This window comes from Chlorocebus sabaeus, chromosome 25 (genome assembly GCF_047675955.1).
Source record: "Chlorocebus sabaeus isolate Y175 chromosome 25, mChlSab1.0.hap1, whole genome shotgun sequence".
Taxonomy (NCBI): domain Eukaryota; kingdom Metazoa; phylum Chordata; class Mammalia; order Primates; family Cercopithecidae; genus Chlorocebus; species Chlorocebus sabaeus.
Window position 1 is genome coordinate 9,494,573 of NC_132928.1, and position 16,945 is coordinate 9,511,517.

The 16,945-nt window shown below is 37.7% G+C and overlaps 1 protein-coding gene across 2 annotated transcripts in view; it reads left to right on the forward strand.

Moving 5' to 3' along the window:
• EPRS1 (glutamyl-prolyl-tRNA synthetase 1) overlaps nt 1-16,945 on the forward strand; it is an 83,220-nt gene that overhangs the window by 11,979 nt on the left and 54,296 nt on the right. For both annotated transcript variants that reach the window (XM_007988406.3, XM_007988405.3), the window contains exons 3-9: nt 3,575-3,674; nt 4,924-5,080; nt 6,047-6,186; nt 7,821-7,915; nt 12,996-13,122; nt 13,799-13,991; nt 15,766-15,937. In XM_007988406.3, coding sequence (XP_007986597.3) covers nt 3,575-3,674; nt 4,924-5,080; nt 6,047-6,186; nt 7,821-7,915; nt 12,996-13,122; nt 13,799-13,991; nt 15,766-15,937 — 984 coding nt within the window. The remainder of the gene's footprint in view (nt 1-3,574; nt 3,675-4,923; nt 5,081-6,046; nt 6,187-7,820; nt 7,916-12,995; nt 13,123-13,798; nt 13,992-15,765; nt 15,938-16,945) is intronic.

A 16,945-nucleotide genomic window follows, 5' to 3' on the forward strand; every position in this document is an offset into this window, starting at 1 on the left:
GAAATCCCACCTCTACTAAAAACACAAAGCTAGCCTGGCATGGTGGTGCATGCCTATAATTCCAGCTACTCAGGAGGCTGAGGCAGGAGAATCGCTTAAACCTGGGAGGTGGAGGTTGCAGTGAGCCGAGATTGTGCCATTGCACTCCAGCCTGGGCAACAAGAGTGAAACTCCATCTCAAAAAAAAAAAAAAAAGATAAAACTGAAACACTTTCCCCTGTTGCCATTCCGTACACACAGTCACCCCATACTCATAAACTTCTGCTGTCTATCTCCCCCTTTCTCCCAGTGTAGTTGTACCATAATTGTTGTTTGATTACCATTCTGTATTTACATTATAATGACCATGTAAGTTTTATTTACTGCTGAGCCACATGGTATAATTGCTTTTCATGTAAAACTATTAGTTTTTCATGGAATAATTGCTGTTTGTTTGCTTTGTAATTTTCTTCTGAAACTTTCTGAGTTTTGAACTTTTCTATGTGATTTCAGGAAGTTTGGGGGAATCTTCCCTTAGGAGTCAGTATTCTCAAATTTTACAATCATATGCTTTAGTTTGGGTCTATTTTTCATCTGTTCTGCTGGGCATTTAGTTGCCTTTTTCGTTGTGGAAACTTGGAAATCCTGCTTTCGGAAATTGAAAAAATTTTTTCTTAGATTTGAAAAATGTTTTTCTCTCCATTTTCTGTTGTTTATGTGGGTGTTGGGATTAGTCCTTTTATTTTTCTAAGTTGTCAACTCCTTTTTCCATCTCTCTTTTTTTTTTTTTTTTTGAGACGGAGTCTCACTCTTGTTGCCCGGGCTGGAGTGCAATGGTGCGATCTCGGCTTCCCACAACCTCTGCCTCCCTGGTTCAAGTGATTCTCCTGCCTCAGCCTCCCGAGTAGCTGGGATTACAGGCATGCACCACCATGCCCAGCTAATTTTCTATATTTAGTAGAGACGGGATTTTTCCATATTGGTCACGCTGGTCTCAAACTCCCGACCTCAGGTGATCTGCCTGCCTTGGCCCCTCCCAAAGTGCTGGGATTACAGGCGTGAACCACTGCGCTGGCCCCATCTCTTTATTTTTTTATATGTTTTTGAGATGGAGTCTTGCTCTGTTGCCCAGGCTGGAGTGCAATGGCACAATCTAGGCTCACTGCAACCTCCGCCTCCCATATTCAAGCGATTCTCCTGCCTCAGCCTCCCAAGTAGCTGGGATTACAGGCGTGCACCACCATGCCTAGCTAATTTTTGTATTTTTAGTAGAGATGGGATTTTACCATGTTGTCCAGGCTGGTCTGGAACTCCTGACCTCAGGTGATCTGCCCACCTTGGCCTCCCAAAGTGCTGGGATCACAGGTGTGAGCCACCGTGCTCGGCCTCTTTATTTTTATTTTTATAGATGGAGGTCTTAGTATGCTGTCCAGGCTGGAATGCAATGGATAGTCACAGGTGGAATTATAGCACACTACAGCCTCTAACTCCTGGGCTTAACGATACACCTGCCTCAGCCCCCTGAGTAGTTGAAACTACAGCTCTGTACCAACATGCCTGGCCCATTTTTTTTTTTTCTTTACTTTCTGGAAAGTTCGTCAACTTTATTATCCCAATTTTTCTATTGAGGTTTTTAATTTTGGCTATTATATTTTTAGTATCTGAGTGTTCTGTTTTTTTACATTCTGGATACTCCTTTTTTAGTATCCTGTTGTTTTATGATTGCAGTATTTTTGTTTTGTTGCTAAAAATAAATGTATTCATTGTTAAAAAACTTATTTTAGGTTCAGTGGTACATGTGCAGGTTTGTTATGTAGGTAAACTTGTGTCATGGAGTTTGTTGTACATGTTGTTTTGTCACCCAGGTACTAAGCCATCCAATAGTTATTTTTTCTGCTCTTCTCCCTCCTCCCAACATCCACCCTTAAACCCCAGTGTCTGTTGTTCCCTTTTTTGTGTTCATATGGTCTCATCATTAAGCTCGCACTTATAAGTGAGAACATGCAGTATTTGGTTTTCTTTTCCTGTGTCAGTTTGCTAAAGATAACGGCTCTGGCGCCATCCATGTTCCTGCAAAAGACATGATCTTGTTTTTTTTTTTTTTTATGGCTGCATGATATTCCATGGTGTATATGTACCACATTTTCTTTATCCAGTCTGTCACTGATGGGCATTTAGGTCCATGTCTTTGTTATTGTGAATAGTGCTGCAGTGAACATTTGCATGTATGTGTCTTCATGGTAGAATGAACTATATTCCTCTGGGTGTATTGCCAGTAATGGGATTGCTGGATTGAATCCTAGTTCTGTTTTTAGCTCTTTGAGAAATCGCCATATTGCTTTTTACAGTGGTTTGACTAATTTACACTCCTACCAACGCTGTGTGGTGTTTCGTGTTTTGTTCTGAGATGGAGTGTTGCTCTGCTGCCCAGGCTGGAGTGCAGTGGCGCCATCTTGGCTCACTGCAACCTCCACTTCCCAGGTTCAAGCAATTCTCTTGCCTCAGCCTCCCAAGTAGCTGGGATTGCAAGTGCCCACCACCACACCCAGCTAATTTTTGTATTTTTAGAAGAGAAGGGGTTTCACCATGTTGGCCAGACTGGTCTCAAACTCCTGGCCTCAAGTAATCTGTCCACCTCGGCCTCCCAAAGTGCTGGGATTATAGACATGAGCCACCGCACCTGGCCTGTGATGGGTTTGGATGAGGTTTGATCTGCCTTCTTAGCCTCTTTATTAGCAATATATTCTTTGCTCGTTTGCCTTGATTTATTTTATTTTATTTTTTTTGAGACAGGATCTCTCTCTCTGTCATCCAGGCTGAAGTGTAGTGACGTGATCTCAGCTCACTGTGAGTTCGAGCGATTCTTGTGCCTTAGCCTTCTGAGTAGCTGGGAGCACAGGTGCATGCCACTATGCCTGGCTAATTTTTGTGTTTTTAGTAGAAGACGGGGTTTCACCATATTAGCCAGGCTGGTCTCAAACTCCTGACCTCAAGTGATTCGCCCGTCTTGGCCTCCCAAAGTGCTGGGATTACAGGTGTGAGTCACCACTCCTGGCTAGCCTTGATTTGTTTTAAATCACTGTTATTCTCAATATCCCAGTTATATTTTCATATTTGCACCTCTGAATAGACATGTAAAGAACAAATTAGCAGACTGGGCGCAGTGGCTTATGCCTGTAATCCCAACACTTTGGGAGCCTGAGGCGGGTGGGTCACCTGAGGTCAGGAACTCGAGACCAGCCTGGCCAACGTCGTGAAACCCCATCTCTACTAAAAATACAAATAGTTAGCCTGTCGTGGTGGTGGACACCTATAATCACAGCTACTTGGGAGGCTGAGGCAGGAGAATTGCTTGAACCCTGGAGGCAGAGGTTGCAGTGAACCAAGATCACACCATTGCATTCCAGCTTGGGCAGCAAGAGCGAAACTCCATCTGAAACAAACAAACAAACAAATTAGCAGATCTATTTTTTACTATAGTAGAAAATACACGGTAAATATAATAAGGTTTCCATTTTTACATTTCTTCATAAGTCTCATGATTTACTGATTTGCTAGAGCAGCAGTAATATTTTATCTCATGCTTATATTCTAGAAATGTGATATTCACAGATGTGAATTCCATACTTCGCTACTTGGCTAGAGTTGCAACTACACCTGGGTTATATGGCTGTAATCTGATGGAACATACTGAGGTAAGCAATGAACATTTTGTTGTGTGTGTTTTGTCTTATGCTTCTGTTTTTTTATGGGAACCTCATCATTTATCGTTGGCTTATGACCTATTCTACTTAAGGATATTAACAGAGTGTTAATTATATAGACCAAGGTACGGAATGCTCATCTTGTTTTTGTTGTCACAAGAAAATTATTTTTTTGTAATTCCTAAGTTTGAACGTTTAATCCCCTACTAGCTGTTCTTTTGGGAGCATTTAGTGCCATCTTTGCCTTCACAGATTCCTAGCATTTCATAGCCAGATTGGACTGTATAGATCATCTCATCCAACGTTCTTACTTTACGGATAAGGCAGCAAGCCTAGGAAAGTTAAGTTTGACCAGGGTACCACGCATAGTTTGGATCTCATTTTCTTTTCTAAGTGTATGCCTTGTTTAATTAATTATATCAGTAAATTAACTTTTGATACAATCATGTGCCTCTTAACAATGGGATGCGTTTGAGAAATGTGTTATTAGGCAATTTCATCATTCTATCAGCATCATAGAGTGTACCCAAAAAAACCTAAATGGGATAGCCTACTACACACCTAGGCTATACAGTGTAGCCTAGTGCTTCTAGACTACAAACCTATACTAGCAAGTTACAATACTCAATACAGTAGGCAGTTGTAACACAATATGTATTTGTGCATCTAAACATAGACAGCATAGATATAACCTTATAGGACCATTGTCATATATGCAGTCTGTCATTGACCGAAATGTCATTATGCAGTAGATGACAGTACTGCCTTTTAGATGCTGCTTTTTTTCCTGTTTGTTTGTATTCTGCTCTAACCTTCCTAAATCTCATAAAATTCAAAGTACACAGAATGGTTTCTAAGTACTAACTTTTAAATGTTTCAAGTAAATGAATCTGTTTGGCTGGGTACAATCCCTTTGGTTCATTCAGGTTGGTTACTTATTTCTGCACCAATTCTCAAATTCTTATTTTCCTATTCTTTCCTGAAGTGCCCCTCCACACTCTTTTTAAAAAAAAAAAAAAAAAAAAAAAAAAGCAGAAAGCATAGCAAAATAAATGTGGCATTTATTTAAGTTCCATTTTAGATTTTAGGCAATCAGAATTTAATCCACATAATGATAAATTGTATAATTTGAGAAAGGAAAAGCATAGTAAGAGTGTACTATTGCTCTAGTTAACTAGAATTTTTTTATAGTCTTTTTATATGTTGGAGTACATTTCTTTTCTATCTTTTATGTTCACAGATTGATCACTGGTTGGAGTTCAGTGCTACAAAATTATCTTCGTGTGATTCCTTTACGTCTGCAATTAATGAACTCAATCATTGCCTGTCTCTGAGAACATACTTAGTTGGAAACTCCTTGAGTTTAGCAGATTTATGTGTTTGGGCCACCCTAAAAGGTATCAATAATTCCTAAAATGCTCTGTTTTAATCATTTAATATTTTGCTGGATAAGAATTATACATATTTCTGTGTGTATGCATGTATGTATATGTGTATGTATATATATGTTTAGACAGTAACTTAAAACTTTATTACAGAGGAATGACCTCCCTGGCTGTTTTATTCCTATCCAGCTACAGGAATTCCCTGTCTTTTTCTGCCGTCGTCTGTCTCACAACCCCAACTTCCTTGCCTTTGGAGCTGATCTTGTTCCTGATAAAGAAGTCCCTATCCCATTTATGTTAGCACCTCTCCTACTTCAGCTATTATTTTACTCCAGACACTTGTCTCTGACTTGAAAAAAAGCCATTATTGCTCAGCGAGTGTGTGATTGGGAGGTTAGGGAGTAGTGGGATGATGTGGAGTTGTGGTTTTTCTTAGAGGTCACTTCCTTCTTCTACAACTAGTTTGCAACAGGTAAGAATATGCTTTTTCCAACTTGGAAAGCCAATTTTTTCAAAAACAACTTTCTTGAGGTATAATTGATATACAGGAAACCACACTTATTTAAAAATGTATAATTTGATAAATTTTGACTTGTATATATATATACACACACACACACACACACACCCCTGTGGAACTATGGTTACACTCAAGATAATAAATATATCCACCATCCCCAAAAGTTCCTCATGCCTCTTTGTAATCAATCATCCACCCTCCCCTGGTTCCAGGCAACCAGCACGCCCAGCTTTGAATATTTTTCATCTTCAGTTGGTTGAACCTACGATTATGGAACTCATGGACACAGAGAGCTCACTGTTTTAGAAAACATTTCATTGTATACCCAGATACTTAAATTTTATATTCTTTAGAAGCACAACTTTAAGCCATCTCATTTACTTCAATTAGTCACAACTGGAACTTTGCTTTTGAAGCTGCAGATTGATTGAATAGTTTAAAACTATCTTTACTCATAGGAAATGCTGCATGGCAAGAACAGTTGAAACAGAACAAAGCTCCAGTTCATGTAAAACGTTGGTTTGGCTTTCTTGAAGCCCAGCAGACCTTCCAGTCAGTAGGTACCAAGTGGGATGTTTCAACAACCAAAGCTCGAGTGGTAAGCCTTTTTTTCTTTCTTAAAAAAAAAAAAAAAATGACATTTCAGTCTGTCTGAGGCCCTAGATCTGAAAAGACAATTATTCCTACTCATAAAGTTTATTTTCTTTTAATAAATTTAAAAGGATCTTCTTGCAAGAATCTGACATTTTTATATCTTGGTTTCACTTTTAACTGTTCAGCTATATAAAGCCCTAATCTTTATATAACTAAAGATTTTGATCATCCAATATATGTCCCGTAGGCAGTTCAAACTCCATATAAGTAAAACCTCATAATTTTACACCTTTGCAATTTTTTCTTTCTTCTGAATCTCCTGGTTTTTGAACCATTGAGCATCAAGTCCTGGGATTCTGCAGCACTGTTTCATTGATTTTGTAGGAAAACGTGACATAGTGCACAGTACAAAAGGTTCTTTTCTCAACCAGACTTGCTCCACTTCAATCTGTTTTACATTTTATGAATGTGTTGTAAAGTTTTGATTTAATTAAAGTTTTCTAATGTAAAATTTGAAAACTACTGTCTGCTTGGATAAAGATAGCACAGTCCACTTGGTTGTTTTGGCTGCAAATCTTTACTCATCCTTCACTGTATTTCACATTTACTCAACGAGCCCTGTTATGACTTCTCATGTGTGTAGATTTGTTTTCTGTCCTTCTTCGGTGCTATCGCACTTTTTTGAGGCCTAATTGTTCCTTGCTTGGTTTAATACCATAATCTCATAACTAAACTTCCTTTTGTCTCATCTTTCTCTAGTTCAGGGTATCACTTTAGAAAACACAAATCCATGGTCCTGTTATCCCTGAGGACTGACTCCCCATTGCCTAAAACTTAAAAGCCAAACTTAAAAGGTCCTCTGTGTTTTTGACTTAATCTATTTCAGCTCCCTTCCCTACCCACCCAATATGCATTCCTAACTTTTCATGGGCATTGCACTACTTTTTCCTGCCTTCGTGCCTTACCTACTCTGTTATTTATTTACTTAGAATGAGTACTCCGTATACTCTTTTTTTTTTTTTTTTTTGAGACGGAGTTTTGCTCGTCACCCAGGCTGGAGTACGGTGGCACGATCTTGGCTCACTGCAGCCTCCGCCTCCTGGGTTCAAGCGATTCTCCTGCCTTACCCTCCTGAGTAGCTGGGACTACAGGTGCACGCTGCCACGGCTGTCTAATTTTTGTACTTTTAGTAGAGATAGGGTTTCACCATGTTAGCCAGTCTGGTCTCAAACTCCTAACCTCAGGTGATCTGCCCTCCTTGGCCTTCCAAAGTGCTGGGGTTACAGGCATGAACCACTGTACCCAGCATCCCATATACTCTCCATCTGATACATTTCTACTTATCTTTGAGGTCCACCTTGTTTCTTAACTCCTTTTAAGCTTTTCCTGATAAACCTAGATATTGCTGATTAATTTCAACTGAGTGATCTAACAGTACCCTGAACATATCTCTATTACTGGTATTTGGTTTTAGTTATATTCTTATCAGATTTTGCACCCTCAAGTACAGGGATGATGTTCTAGTCGTCATGTTTTTCATAACCAGTGTGTGTAGTGCCTGGCACATTTGTTGAATGAGTGTGTTCTTAGACATTTAACCGTAAGACTTTTTGTTGTGATGGTGGTTGTGTTTTTCAGGCACCTGAGAAAAAGCAAGATGTTGGGAAATTTGTTGAGCTTCCAGGTGCGGAGATGGGAAAGGTTACCGTCAGATTTCCTCCAGAGGCTAGTGGGTAAGAAAATGTAACTCACATTTATAATTGAATATATTTAGTGGGAAAGCTTTAAAACAGTGCTTAAATACTTAAAGTATTAATAGGTTAATATTATAGAAGAACATAAGATTTTAATTGTGATAGGTAAAATTCTAAACATCTTAATAGTTTTTACATTATTGTTAATGTTGATTTAATTTGTGGTTTTAGTTTGTGAACTTAGTAAAAGAGACAGCATTTTAATTTTATCCTGACAGAACTGTAAATGTAATTAACAAAATATCCACAAATAAAAAACCTTAAATTTCATTTTTAGTTTTAGATTTTTGGGCTTTCATTTAATTGGATTTGTGTTTGTACCCTGAGCAGTCCTTTTAATTAGCAGTTGAAGTTATGATAGCATTGTTTTTTTTTTTTTTTCCTTGAGATGGAGTCTTACTCTGTCACTCAGGCTGGAGTGCAGTGGCACGATCTCAGCTCACTGCAAGCTCTGCCTCCTGGGTTCACGCCATTCTCCTGCCTCAGTCTCCCAAGTAGCTGGGACTACAGGTGCCTGCCACCACACCTGGCTAATTTTTTTTGGTATTTTTTTTTGTAGAGACGGGATTTCACTGTGGTCTCGATCTCTTGACCTCGTGATCTGCCCGCCTCGGCCTTCCAAAGTGTTGGGATTACAGGCGTGAGCCACCGTGCCCAGCCAGCATTGTTTTTAAGTTATTTTTTTCCCCTAAATAAAGGAAGGGGAGTCCTGAAAAGCCTGTTTCTATTCCTTTCTTTCCATTAGGTTTCCCAACCCCTTTATCTCTTGGCACCCATGGAAAGTAGTATTTGAATAGCTCATTAGGGAAAAAGACTATTCTGTATGATGGTCACCAGGCTGGGGCTGCTTCAGGCCTTACCCACCATTCCCCAGGGCTGAAAATGAAGTCTTTGTCTTTGCACACCTGTCATCCTGTTTGAAGCATACTGGACAAGCTTTATAATAGCGTCCTTCCAATGATATTAATATAATAAAATACCTCTTATTAAAGCAGTTAGCCTCACTTAGAAAATTAACCATTAGGAAAATGTTCTGCCATGTTTTATAATTGAGGTGATTATTTTTTCCAAATTTAGGATTTCCAAATTTAATTTTTTCAGATTTTGTATTCTATCACTATAACGCAGTTCTCACCGTTATGTAGTACACAGTAGAAACTGGAAGATACAGAAACAATTTTCTTTTAACTATGTATTTAATACTTCTTCACAAACTATTTCATAAGCATCATTAACAGTAAAATTACTTTCAGAATTTCACATTTTTGTCTCTGCTTTTCTATGTTTGCTGATTTAGGAGGTGAAATAAAGGGTAGATAGAAGGAGATGAAACAAAAGTGATGACTCTGGAAAATTCACAGACTTGATCATTAAATGGTTGATTGGTAATTGACTAAGTGGATTCAGTTATAAATAATATTTACCTTACATGGTTTAATACCTATAGACATCCTGCGTTCCTGCCGTCCAGTATTCTGCTACTGTGCACTTGGTATGAGAGGTCATGATTGTCCTGTTGACCTTAATTGTCTATAAAAATCACTTTTTTTTTTTTTTTTTTGGCAGTGGCCATTTGTAGCTGTACCACTTGAACATTTGTCTTTTTTGAATCTTTTCATATTTCATGTCACTGTCATTTCTTGGAAAATAGTGAGTTCCCCATGTTTGTATATTTACAGTATAAAATATTTTTTGTTTTAAATTATATCAGTTTCAGAGACTATGCTCATGAGACAGCTTTGGGATTTGGAATATAAATCAGTATTTAGTTTTTCTTATTATGCATAATTTTGATCATCTCTTCTTATACTGTTAAAGAGTTTTTCTTTAATTACTATTTTTTCTTTTTTTCTTTTCTGTGCCTTAAATGAAAAGCCAGAAGGCTTGGCTTAGCCTTTTATTCTTATTCTTAGCTAACATATACATAGCACCTATTATGTACGGGTGCTACCACATGCTTTACTTATAGTAACTTATTTAATCCCAACAGCCTTCTAAGGAAGTCACTATTGTTATCTCTGTTTTACAAATGGTTTCAGAAACAGATTTATACAACGTTTTAGTAACTTGCCAACCTCAAACCTCTACCATCTGGCTCTAGAATCCATATAATTAAAAATTATACTACATGTATCTGTTACATGTGGCAGAAGCCCAATTCAGCATCACTGCTAACTCATGCAGCATGATTCTTTTGTGTGTGTGTGTGTGTGTGTGTGTGTGTGTGTGTTTAGCTATTCTGATATAGACTGACTTTTTAACTGATGATTTTAGTTGTTTTGTGACTTATAGTCCTCCTAGCTTTCTTGGGGTTTGAAATTGTTAGACCTGCAGACATTATTTCAGATTTAGAAATAACATTTTTGAAATAATGTTTTGATCTCATCACCTTTCTTAATTTCTGTATTTTAAAGCCAAGCACATTAACTGTAAAATAATAGATACTGATTGTTAGTCTCTTCTTGACAATGGTTATAACATGTTACTGGGCGCAACACCCTCAGTTAAAAGTACATCACAGTATTTTTCTTCCTGGGAATTTATGGCCCTTCATTTAGTTTTATTTTTAATAAATTTTTAATTTTAGAATAGTTTTAGATTTACACAAAGTTGCAAAAATAGTACAGAAAGTTCCCATGTACCCTGCACCCAGTTTTTCCTGACATTAACATTTTACATTATTGTGGTACATTTGTCACAGCTAATGAACTAATATTAATATATTATTAATTAAACTTCATCCTTTTTTGGGATTTTGTTAGTTTTTCCCTGCTGTCTCTTTTCTGATCTAAGATTTCATGTGGGGATACACAGCCCTTTATTTTTTTATTTTTATTTTATTTATTTATTTATTTATTGTATTTTTAGTAGAGATAGGGTTTCACCATGTTGGTCAGGCTGGTCTTGAACTCCCGACCTCGGGTGATTTGCCTGCCTTGACCTCCCCGTGGTGTTAGCCACCACGCCCGGCCTACAGCCCTTTATTATATGTAGAAAGTTTTGAATAGCTGTAAATACATTGCATTGTACTTGTTTGCATTAGCCTTTGTGTATAAACCCTCCCTTTTGTCTTTTTTTTTTTTTTTTTGAGACATAGCCTCGCACTGTCGTCCAGGCTGGAGTTCAATGGTGCGATCTTGGCTCACTGCAACCTCCGCCTTCCGGGTTCAAGTGATTCTCCTGCCTCAGCCTCCTGAGTAGCTGGGACTACAGGCGCCCACCACCACGCCCACATAATTTTTGTATTTTTAGTAGAGACGGGGTTTCACCATGTTGACCAGGCTGGTCTTGAACTCCTGACCTCGTGATCCACCAACCTCCGCCTCCCAAAGTGCTGGGATTACAGGCGTGAGCCACCATGCCCAGCCCAAGCCCTTCTTAAAGTTGAATCATTGATCTGGGATGCTAATGACTTTTAAAAACTTGACTGATTTAAAAATGATATAAATTCATACAAGAGGTTGTACTTTTCCCCCTCCCATATTGATGTCAACTGAGATCAAAGCTGTGTGAGAAACTAGATAACTGTCTTAAAACTGTACAACTGCTGACCGAGGTGGGCGGATCACGAGGTCAGGAGATCGAGACCATCCTGACTAACACAGGGAAATCCCATCTCTACTAAAAATACAAAAAATTAGCCTGTGGTGGCGGGCACCTGTAGTACCAGCTACTTGGGAGGCTGAGGTAGGAGAATGGCATGAACCCGGGAGACAGAACTTGCAGTGAGCAGAGATCGCGCCACTGCACTCCAGCCTGGTCGACAGAGCGAGACTCCGTCTCAAAATAAAACAACAGAAAAATAACAACAATTAAAAAACCATGCAACTGCTACCATCATTATAATTTGAAACTAATACAAGTTGGTGAAAGCTGATTATACTTCCTTGCTTCATGCTTTGTTTCCAGCCCAATCAACTGTATTTCAACATAGTGGTGTAACTTCTTTTACTCATGTACTCGATAGAAGGAGGATCTTGATGTATAATATTATCAACAGTGCCTCTGATCTATATTCTTCCTTACAATTGTCAGCTGCTCATAGGAACAGCAGAACAGTGTTTTTGTAGATTCTGATTCATTGAGTGTTTGTGCTGATGAGACCTTTGGGATTATTTAGTTAAAATTCTTTTATTTTTAATCTCCCTCACATGAGTTTACCTCTATAACAAACCTTCGCATATACCCCTGAACCTAAAATAAAAGTTAAAAAATTAAAGTTAAAAAATACTCTTTTGGCTGGGCATGGTGACTCACACCTGTAAACTCAGCACTTTGAAAGGCCAAGGCAGGCAGATCATGAGGTCAAGAGATCAAGACCATCCAACATGGTGAAACCCCGTATCTACTAAAAATACAAAAATTAACTGGGCGTGGTGGCGCGTGCCTGTAGTCCCAGCTACTTGGGAGGCTAAGGCAGGAGAATCGCTTGAACCTAGGAGGTGGAGGTTGCAGTGAGTCGAGATCGTGCCACTGGACTCCAGCCTTGGTGACAGAGCAAGATTCTGTCTCAAAAAAAAAAAAAATTTATTTTAGCATCTGAGAAAACCAAAGCCTAGAGAAGTAAAGTGACTTTTACTAATTGTCATGTGCTCTTTTCATTTAGCTATCACAGTGACAGTCTCAGAAGAGCTTCTCTCCAGTGGCATAGGTGGGCACCCAGTTCTCAGTAGTAGCAGGTCTTATTAAAGACAAACAGTGGAAGGTAGCATTGGAAACAATTTTGAAGCAGCTTTACTTTAATTAAATTACCATTCTTTTTGATAAAAAGAAAAACGAGAGTCTCCTTAAGGTTGCAATGTTTGTAAATACCTTGTCCCCTCTGTGAGATTTTACATATGAAGTTGTTTCTTATAATTGTTTTATATATGGTGTAGTCTTTTTTTCTTCCTGTCAGGGTCAGATTTTCTATCACAGTACTTTTTGTTAGAAAATAAAATATGACTTGGGTACCAATTGGAAGGATTTTTGTTTAGTTCTCATCTCCTCAAAAAGGTTAAGTTTAAGTATTTAGTTAAAACATGTTAATGAGTTTCTTTGTGAAATGTTTTTGTTTTAGTTACTTACACATTGGGCATGCAAAAGCTGCTCTTCTGAACCAGCACTACCAGGTTAACTTTAAAGGGAAACTGATCATGAGATTTGATGACACAAATCCTGAAAAAGAAAAGGAAGATTTTGAGAAGGTAATTAAAAGTGTAGTGATGACCCTTTGTCAGAAAAGTTAAAGTTACAGGATTACCTAATACCTTCATGGTATAAAAATAAATTTTGTTCTCATAGCTACTTTTTTCCCTATCTATATATTCCATGTCTGAGACCTAAGCCAAGAAATGTTGAGCTCCCATACTAAAAAACTTAAAATTTATTTTTCTTTTCCCCATTTATAGAATTTACCTGAATGATATGTTTTCCTATAGTACGAATTTATTAAATGAATTGGTCACTGGAGGCAGGTTTTTTGGTCATGTAATCTTAAGTTTATGAATAAAATAAACACTAAGTAGGTATTGGAAAATGTGAAGGTTTCCTAGCCTCTTATCTTTATTCAGAAGTATGGCAGTGTATTCAAAGAGAGGGCAAATGATTGTCAGTTCTCCCGGTAATGACCAGCTTTTCCAAAGTAAATGGAAAACTCCATCATGAGATCAGCTTTCTCAGCTGGAAATTTGGAGGCTAATATAATGAGTATCTATCTCTTTTTTCTTTTTTGATCTAATATCATGTAACTTCCAGAACCGTTTTCAGGCTAAATAAAACTGATGGTTTATATTACATTTGCCTAAATGCAGTATCAAGGGTTGAAAATGCGCGAAAAAATGCAAAAGATATACCGATGGTTATTTTGATTTCTTATTTCAGGTTATCTTGGAAGATGTTGCAATGCTGCATATCAAACCAGATCAATTTACTTATACTTCGGATCATTTTGAAACTATAATGAAGTATGCAGAGAAGCTAATTCAAGAAGGAAAGGCTTATGTGGACGATACGCCTGCTGAACAAATGAAAGCAGAACGTGAGCAGAGGATAGAATCCAAACATAGAAAAAACCGTAAGGCACATTGTTTTATGTTTTAATTGATATTCTTATATTCTGCTTCTTTAGTTGAATGTGATTTCTTTTTTTGTGAAAGCTACTAGTTTTTTTGTTTTGTTTTTGTTGTTGTTGTTGTTGTTGTTGTTGTTGTTGTTATTTTCAGGCAGAGTCTCACTCTGTTGCCCGGGCTGGGGTGCAGTGGCACATTCTGGGCTCACTGCAACCTCTGCCTCCTGGGTTCAAGTGATTCTTCTGCCTCAGACGCCCAAGTAGCTGGGACGACAGGTGCGTACCACCACACCCTGCTAATTTTTGTATTTTTAGTAGAGACGGAGTTTCACCATATTGGCTAGGCTGGTCTTGAACTCCTGACCTTGTGTTCTGCCCACCTTGCCCTCCCAAAGTGCTGGCATTACAGGTGTGAGCCACCGTGCCAGGCAAAAGCTGCTAGTTTAAACATATTTGGGTATATGACTCATTTGTGTTAGAAAACTTTTTTCTTTCTCTATCTTTATGTTCTTATTATTTTATTAACATCACAACCACATATGAATATGCCCTTTATGTCTCACTTATTATGTGTAGTCTTGCATTGTATTCATTCAATTTGAAGGATTCCTTCTGCAACATTTTACAGTTTTCTTACTTTAAATACTTAGCCTTTCTATAATACAATGTTTGATGATAATGTTGTCACCCAAGTCTTCCTTTTGGCATGTGGGTAAATGTGAATATAATATATAATATAAGCTCAGTACTAACCTATATCTCTGAACTGTCACTTGACTAAAGAGCATATCTTTCTTATTCATGACTTCTCTCCTGAACTTCTAAATTGGGCTATTTTCATTCTGTAATTATGTTGTCAGAACCACACTATATTAAATCTTGAGTGTTACATTTGGGAAGTATTAGTAAATTAAAATAGTTATGATGAGCCTTTTTTATTTTGAAAAGGTTTTCTGCATTTTCAAAGGTGGCTAACCAATGGACTTTTAGACCTATCTTGATTCTTTGAGGGCAATTGTCTTATATTTCTAGTAGCTTCCACAGAAAATTATTGTTTAACTATTCGTATGCATATGGGGCAGGTTTTTGCTAGATATTGTGATATAGGTGGAACCATTGCCACTTGGAATGTGGAGTCCTTTTTTCTGGTATTAAACTCTTTTTTCTTGTATCACTGTCTGTTTTCTATCACCTCTTATTTTCTTGGATCCAAGAGTATCCTGCTTCTCACTGGGATTATGAAGGGGCTTTCAGGGAGCCCATGAGTTCAGACTGTCAGCCTGAGATGTGTTCTTTAGACAGGCACGGGCTGTAGTGCCAATGCCTGTGGGACCTTAGGGCCGGACCAAACTATTCTGTCCCTTAGGCATGAAGTGGCAAAAGAAGAGAATGCTTCTGCTTTAAAGGTAGAATGTTAAATTTGAGGGAGATGAGAAGGGGCTGGCCCGTTGTGCCATGATGGGAAGGGAAACACTCGGTGAGCGGAGCCTTCAGGCCTTGTACTTTTTTTTATGCTTAATGAATACTACATGAGTGGAATGTATTAGTGTTATCTTTTCTAAAACATATTTGTATTTCCTAAATGTATTGTGAAACATCTTTCATTAAAAAATGATGCATTTGCTCTTGGTGCTGGATACTAGAACTATTACAGTGTTTTTAAACTAACACAGGGTGGTTATAAAACAAGAACATGAAATTTTATATCAAATTGTAGCACTATAAGAATAATTTCAATTTAACCAGATGAGTTAACTGTAATATAATTATCATTTTATAGCTATTGAGAAGAATCTACAAATGTGGGAGGAAATGAAAAAAGGGAGCCAGTTTGGTCAGTCCTGTTGTTTGCGAGCAAAAATTGACATGAGTAGTAACAATGGATGCATGAGAGATCCAACCCTTTATCGCTGCAAAATTCAACCACATCCAAGAACTGGAAATAAATACAAGTAAGTATATCTCCTTCAATATGCTAGGTGACCTTCTGTGCTTTTGTTTTGATCTTCTCTAAACATGGAGTGGAAGCAAAATGGTCAACAAACCTAGCCTTTTGTTCATTCATGGGTTAACTGGCTGGTGGCCTTTCAGGGGCTGTTTACTCACCTGTCAATTAAGGTTATACCACATTATTTCTAAGATCACTTGTATCTGTGAAAGTCCTGAGTCTGCCTAAAGTTGCTTTTTTTTTGTATTGATTAGGTAAACTGTGATGTATATCTTTAGATGAAGATACTTTACTTCTTGTAATAAACTTTGAGTCTACTTTGCACAAATTGTTTCCTAAAAGTAATAATATTGAAAACTTCCAGAAGTATGAACAATACAAGAAAGTAACATGTGTTTAGATTAGTTTTCTATGTGGATTTGTAGGTTAACAGATCTTTGTTTTAAATGGACCTTTTCCCAAAAAAAAGCCTACTTTATAAAGTAAACCATAAAATATATTTTTTAATACTTTGAAGAAGCCTACTATACATAAATGCTGAATTAAAACTTCTGAAAAGAATGGTAAATGTAAATGATTACTTGGTTAGCTGATGTGACTTACTTTAAACTCATGGGTGCTGACATGTCTGTCCATATATAGACAAACACACGTGTAATTATATGTGCATACATACTATTTTTACCAGGATTACTCCTTGTTTTACTAAGCAAATCCTTTAAATACATTTGGAAAAGTGACTTTGGATACACATTTTCAGTATCAAATAATCGCAAAGCATAATGCAGTAGTATCTTAAGTTGTATCTTAAAGGTTACAATGTATAATGGCTGGGCATGGTGGCTCATGCCTGTAATGCTGACACTTTGGGAGGCTGAGGCAGGAAGATCTCTTGAGGCTGAGAGTTTGAAACCAGCCTGGGAAACATAGTAAGAACCTGTCTCTACCAAAAAAAAAAATTAAAAAAAAGAAAAAAACTAGCCAGTTATGGTGGCATGCATCAGTAGTTCTA